This window comes from Oryctolagus cuniculus, chromosome 10 (assembly GCF_051225735.1).
Source record: "Oryctolagus cuniculus isolate XC-2025 breed Fujian yellow rabbit chromosome 10, ASM5122573v1, whole genome shotgun sequence".
Taxonomy (NCBI): domain Eukaryota; kingdom Metazoa; phylum Chordata; class Mammalia; order Lagomorpha; family Leporidae; genus Oryctolagus; species Oryctolagus cuniculus.
Window position 1 is genome coordinate 80,753,919 of NC_142876.1, and position 12,006 is coordinate 80,765,924.

Consider the following 12,006-nt stretch of genomic DNA (forward strand, 5'->3'; position numbering starts at 1 on the left):
CAGTCTTGAAACGTGTGGGTAATAAATCAGCAGGCATTATTTTAAATCAACTGGTTTTATAAAATAAGCCAAGAGTTGAAAGAGGCAGGACTAATTACCAACATTCCTTGATGAATTACTTAGCGGCGTGTGCTAAGTCAATGTACGTCGACGTCTTGATCCCCAATTTTATCCTGGACTTATTTCCCAGGAGGTAAAAAGAACATGTGGCTAATTAAGGCACCGATCTCCAGATCTCCACAGCCAGAAGTCCTCAAGGTAAGATTTCTTTCAAAAAAAAAAAAAGAAAGAAAGAAAGAAAGAAAGAAAAAAGAAAGAAAGGTTCTTTGCCTGGTACTTATTAATCTAATTTTTACTACTTCACTAGAAAAACAGAGCTAATCTTGTCACCTTTAGACTGTCTGAACTACCATGCACTGTTCAGAAAAAATGTTACATATTTGTAACTTAGCCAATAAGAATTTCTTAAGCCTTTCCTAACCGGCAGGAATGTCTCTGGTTTGTCACTTCTAATTAAGTCTCAACAAAATTACCAGCCCCTAAATTTTAATTATACAAAACCCAGGGCCAACAGGGGAGATTACAACAAAGCTATGCCTAATGGTATAAGGGAAAAGAAATTTGAATTTTGCTTTATATTTTGGGCCTCTTAGCTACTTTTTAAAAATGATTCACAGCTGGGTAATCTACATCCTTTTGCTAACTTTTAGTTTTTAGGATTCCTATACTTTCTTATCTTTCTTCTAGGGAAGACCACTAGGGTTGCATAATGCACATAAGTCTAGTAAACTCACGTGATGGAAGAGCTGTGCTCCCCCGCAAGGTTGTGGGGAAGCTGGACTTGGCTAAGACTCTTAAACAAAATGCATTAGAGGCATTCACTTTAATTACATGAGGAATGCATGCATATGTTCTAGTTAAAAAAAATACAGCCTATGATCACCACCACCTCCAATACCAATTCCCATTCCAGAGATAATAGGAACAATTTGGTACAGAGTCAGCCAGATCCTTTTCTAGAACATTCTCTATTGTTTTAGGAATGCTTATTCCTTTTCCACGACCATTCTGTACTTTAACAGCCTCCCACTTTATCTGCTTCATATTTCTACTTTTGATTCATTTCCTTCTCAAAATGTTATAAAATAATATGTAAAAACATCTAACTTTATAAATAAGATCTGAGATACTGGTATATTATCAGAAGCTAAATTTTTCTCAAAGTTCAGGCAATACTCAAGTCAATACAGAGACATATTTAGGACAAAAACCAATATGCTATTACTAATTCCAACTATAACCTTGAGCAAAGCCACAGTACTGATTTACATGTTTTAATACAGATCCTACCTACTTATTTTAGTAGGGCAAAGTTAAAAATAGATTTTGCTTACACCTGTCCACAATCCCTCTTTTCAAAAGCTTACATATAGAAGGTAGACTATCACACTAACTCTTTCTTTAATTGTTGGGACTAAGTAGGTTTGTGAGGGAGGCTCATGACTTTGCGTATAAGATTTAGTACAGCTGACATTCACTTAAAAGCAAACAGAAAAACAATCAAGACAGACGTTCCAGTTATAAGTAGTAAGATACAGCAAAGGCTATACCACTGCAGGGGAAGAGAAACTAAAAATGCATTAATAATTTCAGAAGAAAATCCATATTAAGAGATGTATATAAGTCTACTTTATTGAATAATTATAAAATCACTTAAAACCATACAAAGACATTGTTAAAATAGAATTATAAAGCATATGAACTGGGATAGGATGGGCCATAAAGATCTTAAGAATCTTGGTGATCTTGAGTTAAAATTTTTGGATGTTGTTACTAAAACCTTCATGCATTCCTTTTTTAATCCATAATGATGACTATCACTGAATTGTGAATTACCTGGTCAATGTGGTCAGGCAGTCTCTTTACACAGTAAACATGCATCCAGTTCTTTCATCATGCATATCAGGGAGACTCAAGGAGATACTTTAATTATTCAATAGAGAAAGCCCTTACTAACTCCAAATGCTTAAGACTATGCATCTTTTTGTATGACCCTACATTTGGCTCTAATGTATTCTGTTCTTGGCATTCTTCAGAAATGGCTAAAGCCTGTCCTTAGTATTTAGAGAAAACACATCAGACAGCAGCACATGGGGTTAGCAGTAGATAGAGTAAGGTGTGGAACCTACCAAAAGGCCAGTGATAACTTCCCTAGTCTCAGTATCTCCTGCTGGAAGCTGAGGCTTAATCTACTGATTCCATTGGATTGTCAAAAGGATACATTAACTAAAAGATATGAACCATTTATTCTGCCATCCAATCCAAACCATAATTAATATGCCTGTAATCAAGGAAGCACTGTGGCCTTCTGTCCTCCAAGCTGTATAGGTAGTACCATATTCACATCAGTAATTTCTATGAAAGTGTGACGCTCTGTCCCAAAGCTCTGTAACAAACTTACTACGGAACCTGGGTGCCCATGTCATTTGAGAGACTGAACACAGCTTCCTCAGCCTTTTAAAGTTTCTCAGATCATTCACCCTATGAGAGGTACTACCACTAGGGAGTTCAACTGGGAGAGTTCAAACCCTGACTGTACCACTTAACTTCAGTGTCTTTGGATGAGCTTCAGTTCCTGCATCTGGGAGATGGGGATGCTAATAAGCACCAACTCACAGACCAATTTTGGGAAAAACCCAGTGCTGGCATGTGCTATGCACGCCTGCTATTGCTAAAACTTTTCCTAGGGGGAAAACCAGCCAGAATGCGGGGGTCATATCTATAGGAACCTCAATAAACCTCTACACACAACTCAAATGAGAGGAATTGGGAAAGATGTTGATTATCCTATAGGAACGCTTCTTAACATTTTTTTCCACCAGCATTCCCTGAAATAGCCATTTCAGACATTTTTCTCTTAACTGCCTCTCCATCTCCAACTCCATGAAATTTTAATAGCCACATACACTGTTTGCCTCTTTATGTACCTGGCTTTGCAGGGTTACAAACCATTGCAACATGTAAGACTTTTTTTTTTTTTTCCCTTCAGGAACCAGGGCTGATACCACCTTTGTTGGGGATGCATGACTTACAGGTCCCACCACATTAAAAAGAATTCACCATTCAGAACCAGGAAAAAACTAGGCCCAGATCTGTAAAATGTCCTTACCATGCCCCTCTCCCTTCCATTAGTACAGAATTAGGAGAACTGTGTAAATGAAAGGAGACCACACTTAATCAGGATGGCTTCACCTAACAGCAAAAACTGAGAAGGAGCTGTGCAGGTGCCTCTCTCCTGGAAACCCAAAGATGACTTCCTCAGTCATGAAAAAGTGACTCACGGAGAAGAAATTAAGCATCTTCATCTTAAAGAGAAGATACCACTAGGCTCAGGTGTTTGCTGAGCACAGGTGGCCCTACCCTCAGCTTGATGAAGTCAAATTGCCAAGATGCCAGTGTACCCTACAGCCACATAAAAATGGTCTTGTGCTCATACAGGGCAAACTGTTTCAATTTCATGTTAATATTATCTGGTGAATGTACAATCAGAGCTGACGTTTTAGTGTTTTCAGAGATGTGAACTTAGGTCAGTGGCTTAGTTGTGTGCAGGTTGAATATTTGGTTTTAGATAGTTGCTCCCCATGGGCCTGCTCTTTCAAGTAGCCCAAGCCTTAATATCCAAGCAAGGTGTACTTTCTTCAGCATTCATTACTAAATTCTACAGCATTTCATTACTCAAAGTCCACTAAAAGCAGTGTCAACAGAAAAACCAAGTCAAATACTAATCCATAAACAGTTACTTAGATTTTTGCCCTTCTTGGTCTGTTGTAAGTGTAATTCTTCCAGTGCAAGAAAATTTCAAGGAGCCCCTTCTTGTGCCAGCCTGAGATTATTAACTCCTTACCCACAGGGGAGCATAAACAGCCTGAGAAGCAAACAGAGCTCCGTGCAAACTGGGCACCCCACCATCAGAACAGTCTCAGAGGGAGAAGACTGTTCAGCCCAGGAAACAGCGGAGCTGGAAGCAATACTCCCAAAAGTAGAGACAACCACAAGAGGAAATTCTATCTGTTGGTTCCACTTGCAAATATGAACAAAGAGAAATACAGAGTTAGTTCTACCTCATCAAAACAGACTATTTCTTCAGACCTCACTCTCACAAAAGACAACTGTAGGGCTGGAAAACAGAAGAGGCCAGAAAGCCTGCACCTTAAACTGGTAATTTGGCAGTTAACTCCTCAGGGAGCAGGAAGAAAGGGAGGGCAAGTTTCCTGTTGGGCTATTACTCTGTATTGTTGAAACCTGTTCAAAGTGAACAAATACCATAGGCAATTTGTTTAAACAAATCAATAAAATGAATTTTAAAGAGGAAGAAAACTACCTTATGTGTGACATGGAATGAATGACTCAGACTGTCCAGGGAAATGAGGTCTCTGGAGAATGAAGAGCTAGCTGTTGGTGGAACCTGGAATTGTACTCCCTTTGTCCCCCTGGAAAAAGATATAGCCTTGCAGAAATCAAGTTTGATTGAAAAACTTATAAAAACAATTCCCCAAATCAAGGCTGATAGACTGTCACATTGACCAGGGATTTAAGCACATGACAGCCCAGGTAGGAATGGACTGCGGTATGTGAAGAAATCCCAGACGTAGCAGGTCCTTATCTTATGAGGACAACACGTCTAACAATGGCTTGCCTAACTAAGGGGACCAAGGCAAGCTTATCTAAGACAGGCTGAATCTCTCCCTGCTTCTTGCAGTCAAGATAATGATATTTGGGTTCTATATTCCTGGCTAAATACATTAGCAATTAAATCCAATGCAGAGTGTGGAAGAAGTCCCTTCTACCACTCCATAAGCTACCAACTCACTTGTAATTCCACATATACCCTTTTTCATGTTTTTGCATTATACCTGAAAAATAAGTTTCACCCTGAAATTCTACTCCAGATGGATTTTGTAATTTTCAGAGAAAAATCATCAATCTAAGTCATTCACACAGTCCATGCATAGTGAAAGCTTTTAGTATGTCAGTTGCAGAATGGGAGCACAAAGAAGCCACACTTCCATTACAACTCTCTAGAATCTCTATCCAAATAGATAGTATACTGATGAGATAGCTACCAAGTCAATGCCAACAGAAATTCAGTTTACAATATACAGGGTGCAGGCAAAAAGGGTGTTTGCATTTGATCAACAGCAAGAGTCACTCCTCAATTTGGAACAATTTTCCCAACGCTTGAAATTATTTGGAAGAAAAGGAAAAACTTAAAAATAAATTCCTTCCATTAAAAATAAATATAAACAATTAACAATCCTTTTTAAAAATATTTTCCAACACAGAACAGAAAAAAAGTACAATCTATTCCAGAAAGAACACTTGGCCTTTAAGTTGTCAAATTCCAAGACAAAAGTACAAAAGCAAACAAAAGAGAGAGAGGACTGTTTTCAAGTTATACACTGTCAGAGTCCATGTTAGGGAAGGTGGTGAGGAAATAAATCCTGACAAACTTGCCAGTCCAAAAATCAGAGCAACGAGGTGGTTTGGTAATTGATCAAAGTTAGAGAGCTGAGACAGTGAAAAGAGGCTTGGTGCATAAACAATAACTTGATGACTTGGTGGTTGGTTCCATGATGCTTCTGTAGCCATGAGACCTCGAATACCCACAAGGTCCATGCCTGATTATTCTGCTTTTGTTTGAAACTACTCCAGATTTTAAACCTCAGGTTTGGATGTTTCTCAATCATAACCGAAAAAAATCCACCTGTGGAAGAATCCTTTCATTAATGGTTCTTAATGGTTTCTTTGATCAGTCACAGCTTGAAGTACAGAAAGTGTCCACTACTGTGGAAAATACATTATGCATTCCAAGAGTTGGGTAATTTATGGTAAAGAAGCATCCTTAAGTTACAGTACCCAATTGACGAAGGTAGTTCTTTAGAAACCTAGAGAAGATGCACAGCAATATGACTATTCCAAGTCATTGGGCATGAAAGTCAGCAGAGAAATAAATCTATAAATTAATGAAATTGATATACAACCAGAGGTGAATCCTGCAAAGTTTCATGAATTTACAGAATGAACAACAACCACGTGTAAAGGAATGAGTGATGCAAATTTCCAGTTTCTGATGTGAATTCAAAATAGTCCTAAGTTTACCAGATGTCAACAATTTTTAAATGTGCTTTATAAAACTTCAAATTTTACATATAACTTGCCAAGGAAAGGGATTAACCCAAAAACACTAATTTAACTTTTCAAAATCCATCATTCAACCCACTAACAGAATGTTGGTAGCGTGAGTTTGTATGAAAACTTAACCATGACCTTACTTCAATTAAGTACTTGAACACCAGCTGGGAGATGGAAGTGATGGCACAGGGATTCCTGTACATGCTCGCACATCTAACTACATACAGTTACCTCCAGTGGAAAGCACGTATGTTGTTTTAGCAATTTAAATCTTTAAAAATTAAATGAAGAATTTACTCATATACTATGCAAAATTTACTCATATACTATGCATTGATTCATATGCTATGAGGATTTTCTCATATACACCATGAGATAATATTTAATAGAATTTATAACATAATGTACTTGATTAGTATACTTGATATTATCCATTCTTTGAAAAGCTCATATTCATAAAAAAAGTCTAAGATCATCCAAATTAATTGTGCTGCTTTTAATCATTTACTGCCTTATAATAAAAGCTACAAAATGGAAAACAAAAGGACTACAATTCTCTCATTTATCTTTCTTCAATAAATAATTGTATACACAAAACTTTAGAAAATATGTACTCTTTTATGAAGGATTAAGTCTTTACACATTTGAATTAATCATTTATATGATATTCTCCTTTAAAATTTTCATTGGTGTTTCTTAGAATCCTAAATCATATATTTTTATTTGGTCCTTCATTTACAAAGGGCACTAAAAATTGTTCAAAAAACTACCCAAATCAGATCTATCCACATTCTTATGCCAACAAGTCATTCTTTTCATTTATATGATACACTTCACTAGTTTATATAACTGAAAGTATCAAACCATGAAAGTTAAAAATAGATAAAAACTACTCAGCATGAAATATAAAATTTTCAATTGTTCACTTAGTTAGACTATGTCTTCCAGTGTTAATAATTTATTTGTGCTTTAACTTTGAAAATATTTCTGGCATTTCTATGTTAGGGACTGCATCTGTATCCAGTGTTACTAGGACACAGTAACATGAGGAAAACCAGATATGTCATTTGTAGGACTTAATGGAGATTTTAATGTTAATAAGTTCCCAAAATAACATACTTTAAGTAATAAAAAGATTTGGAAGTTATGTCCATTTTTAATATAAAATGTAAATGATGTTTTAACACATTTGCATTTGGGTCATTTCATCACCATTGGATAACTGCTCCAATAGGAAAATTGATTTCAGCTAATATGCTTTACTGAAATATCAAACATTACCTTCCAACTACCAGCCTAAATCCATGCCAACTCTTCTAAAGTTTGCCCTTTGGGCTAAAAAAAGATTATTATGGTGACTAAAACAGACTTCTCCACATCTAATTATAATTTAATTCATAACTTTAAAAAACCTGAGGTATAGACTAAACAATTATGATTCATGCAGTCATGAAACAAGTTAAATCTTACATAAATTTTAATACAAAATTAGTGATTGCTGATTTTCACCCAAACACAAGAGAAAGATCCAACATGTAATGATATAGTCCAGAGTATAAGCCTTGCCTTTATTTAAGGAAGGGGAGAAGAATAAAAGATCGGATAACTGTGGCAATATTTAGAATTTTAAACAACCATGTAGCAATAAAATTATATGTTAATCTACCTGGATCTTTTTTTTTCAGTTGGTTTCTCTATCAAAGAATTCCATTGTTCCTTTACTACATTTTAAAAGTGGCTTTTCAAATGAAAAATAATTTATTTTAAAGAATTGTGTTCCTACTCCAAGTCAGGATCACATATTCACTCCCTGATCATAACACATCATCTCTCTATTTGTTTTAGTAGAAAACTTTAAATCATGGGGAGGTGTTTGTTTTTCTTTCTCTCTCTGTCTCTCTCCCTCTTTTTTTTTTTTTCTTGAGCACATGAATGAATGCAAAGACCAACAACGAATCACCGGCGTGTAAAGTTCACATTGTTTAATGAACAGTAACACTTGTGACTCTTCAGAATGAATCAATTAGCTGAATGGGTTAAAAAAAAAAGTAAAGGTAAGAAAGTTCTTCTATTTCTCTTAAATCGGTCATATTTAAGAATTGAAATGATTCTTTTTTAATAAGGAATATCTCCCCATGAGATGCAGAAGACACATGTGAGACAGAATTCTATTCTTAGACTTGTTACAATTTTCCCCAGTAATTAGGAATCTATATGTCCCTGATAGGATGATGCTAACAAGCTCCTGCAGTTTCTATTCCAGCAAGAAATCAAAGAGACCCAAAGCAGACAACTCACTTCAGTAAAAGGATTATGTAGTCTGGTTATTAAAGCGCAGAAAGCTCTTCCACAGTTTTATATCTGAAGAGCCTTTGGAAAAGAGTCTGATTCTATAGACAACATTATTTACTAAATATAGAAGAAAAATAGAATATGGAAAATTAAACATAAAAATACATACAACTTATTAAAAAGAGGCCTGGTTTAGATAACTTTTACACGTTGAAACTTTCCTGAAGAAAAAAGATGTCATTATCACATCTAATCCTACTTGGGACTCTGCATAGAATTTCTGCCATTTATTGAGGTCTCCTATTTCACTGATAGTTTGCATCACTCTTTAAAAATATAAAGCCACATAGGAACCAATGGCATGGCACTTACTAGTATGACTCTGATGGGTCAATATAACCAAACACACACTCAGATCAATAAAACACCTAGGAAATAGAGAACAGAGGAGAGCTTGGTCCAACCAACAAGAGCAACATGCACGTACCTTAAGGACTTCCATCGGCACCTGGGTGGCAGAGGGCAGAGTGGTTGGCACACTGACGTTTATGGCTGGTGTCTGACTCACGGGCACTCTCTGTTGCATGAACTGGGCCGCCTGCAGCTTCTGCTGCTGCTCCCTGCGCTCCTGCTCCTGCATCTGCTCACGCATGAGTTGCTGGCGTAGCAAGATGCGTGATGTCATACTGGAGGAGCTTATCGGAGGCTTGGAGGCCCCAGGATGCTCTGCAGAACTGCTGTAGGAAAACCAAAATGCACATAACATTTAGTTTCCTAATGAGATCCTTCGTTTGCATTTTGGGGTATCCTAAATTGCACCAAAGTATGAAATGAGCTGGCACGAATATAATCAAGTCGTAGAATGGTACTCCACATAATTGAAAATCAAGAGGTGACAGGATTTAAGTCATTAGTTGTTGAATTAAAATGAGTCAGCTTGATTGCATCAAGACATTTTTATCCAGTAGTTTAATTTTTTTTTGACATTTTATGCTGTATACTACTCATCATCACCAAATATAGTGCCGCCATATGTAGTGCCAAGAGGCAATGTGTTGTAATGGCACCCAGATTTCTACATTTAAAAATAAATAGCTTGATTTGCTTTTCTGTATAACTGAATCTAACCAAATAACTACTCCTTCTGGTTATCTAAATTCTTTGAGGTTGTCTAAAATGTTTATTAATTAATGAGGAACTGTTCAAGGAAAAGGTGAGTTTTGCCATGGGGCAACTTTTATAAGATAAAAAATCATTAATGAAAGAAGCATTTGGACCACTGAACTCAACCTCAGTTTTTGGACAAGGGGCAGAAGACAAGCTAGTCTGACAAGCCAATTCTTCTCCTCCTGGTTTTGTTTGTACCATCTTTTCTTCTGATTCATCCTGGCATGCCTTCCACTATGAGTGAGCTGTGCATTCCCCAAGAGGCCTCCGCAAATGGTCTTGGTACACTCTATACAAAATTATGTAAAATGCTTAACCTCTAGTCAGAAGAGGACAAGACTTCTAATTTCACTAAATAGGGATTCTAATTGCTTATCTTGCCAGCCCTTTGACATCAACAAGTTGTTAAACCTCTCTCTGCCTCAGTTACCCTACCCAGAAAAAGGGAATAACCACATTTTTCACCCATTAATCCAAAATTAAATTAATTAAAAGTGGAGGGTGATTTTTAAAAATTATTTTTACTGTATCATTTATATTTTAAAGTCCTTCCCTTTAGGGATTTTGTGAGGATCAAATAAAACAATGCATAAAAATCCCATAGAACAATGAGTACTACATAGTACTGCCTCAATAAATGTTTGTCACTGCTATTATTACTGTACAGAAAACTTGTTACTTGAGTGTAATTTTTTAAAAATTTCTTTTTAGGACAAACACTATAAAACCCAAGTATCTGGAAACAGAATAAAAGGAACATTTGAGGAAATATTCACGTTGAGTTAAGTCACGCTTCACATAAAGTATTTGACCCTTGAGCTCGCTCTCTACCCGAGTACAAGCCCAAGTATTGCCTTCACCATCTAAGAAAGGGTATAATAAAGCTTTGAAATCACTGATTATCCTGAAGATCTCCTTAAAGACAGGAACCTTTAAAAGAAGTGTTTGTTTTGCCCCTACACAGTTCCAGAAAAATTATGTCATAAAAATTATACTGCAGGTTGCTTATTTTCACCACAGGAAATGGTGGAGTAAACTGTCACAGGCCAATATAATGTAATACTATGCAGTCAATAAAAAAGGTGTTGAAACATACTTATTGATATGAATAAAGTATGCAATATAATGAAATTGGAAAGGCCAGAAGCAAAATAGAACTCAAGGTAGGTTCCAATTTTTTTCTTTGTATTGTTTATGAGTACAAAAAAAGCAAAATGACCACATTTCTGTGCATCATTATTGGTAAACATTATTATAATATTTTAAGAAAAGTATTATCAAAAAGCTGTAAAGTTATTTTTCATCCAAATTGATTCAGAAACTTCAAGGACAGGCAATTTTTCTAAATGAAAACAAATTACAAATACAAATTTGGAAAAATTGACATTGCAAAGCTCTTTACAAATTGCAAACTATTACGAATCACCTATATTTGTCCCATAAGAATGGTTGAGTAAATTATGACACATGAATTCAATAAAATACCACCTACATATATTTTTTATACAAATCACTCAACTACAGAGCAAAGTAGGAAATGCATGCAATGAGAGTTCATTGTAAAGCAGGATTCAAACATGTTTACCTTTGGATTTTTAAAAAGTACAGTGTGTGCATATGTACAAAACATATAAAATGACTAACATGAGACACATGAAGATGATCATAATTGCCAGACTGGGAGTGGAATTATAGGTAAGTTCATATATCTTTTGTTTTTCTTGCCTTGACCATAAAAAGCAGTCCATTTTTCCCCCCAGTGGCAGAATATATGCCCCTGGATACTGATTTACGAACATGCAGAAATGACTTGAGTGATCAGTTGCCATCTGGCTAGAAGAAGGATATGTGGGTCCATCACAGTATTTCGACACAGAAAGAAAATGTGGGACTGGGTTCAGCACATGGGTTCTCTTATGGGTCTTCAGAGTCCCAGATCTCACCCCCTCTTTCCTTCATGTTCTCCTACACTTCCTACAGACACACATAGAATTGAACAATGTTAATACCTTGCTTACTGTTTTAATAACATGCACTCATCCACACCAGAAAATGACCTCAGCATTACCCTCTCCACATAAAATAATCTACTCACTGGGAAAGCTCTACAAAAAAAGCATCAAAAGAAAATGCATTTTCCCACTTTTCAGTATGTGTTCAAAGCTCAAATGTACTTTCCTAAGCCAAGAAAAGCAGGGATGAGGTGGCTATTTAAAAATAAATAAATAAATAAGCAGTCTTACTATTCAAAGCCTGTCAGGTTTAAACACTCCCAGAGAGACTGATCCTTTTGATAAAAACGGGAGCAAACCTTTGTGCTGTAGCAAATGCAGCTGTGGAATAATCGCACTAATT

General features: G+C 36.2%; 1 protein-coding gene and 1 long non-coding RNA gene across 19 annotated transcripts in view; one reads left to right on the forward strand and one right to left on the reverse strand.

Moving 5' to 3' along the window:
• Positions 1–12,006, reverse strand: part of MITF (melanocyte inducing transcription factor) — a 246,758-nt gene that overhangs the window by 83,253 nt on the left and 151,499 nt on the right. For 10 of the 18 annotated variants that reach the window (XM_008260922.5, XM_002713310.6, XM_051852224.3 and 7 more), the window contains one exon: positions 8,972–9,221. The exons of 2 other annotated variants lie outside the window; for them this stretch is intronic. In XM_008260922.5, coding sequence (XP_008259144.1) covers positions 8,972–9,221 — 250 coding nt within the window. The remainder of the gene's footprint in view (positions 1–8,971; positions 9,222–12,006) is intronic. 6 more of the 18 variants (XM_051852223.3, XM_070050609.2, XM_070050608.2 and 3 more) reach the window with 1 other exon arrangement.
• On the forward strand, positions 8–7,248 carry LOC138844079 (uncharacterized). Its single transcript, XR_011379484.2, has 2 exons — positions 8–258; positions 3,050–7,248. It is a non-coding gene; the product is annotated as an uncharacterized LOC138844079 (long non-coding RNA).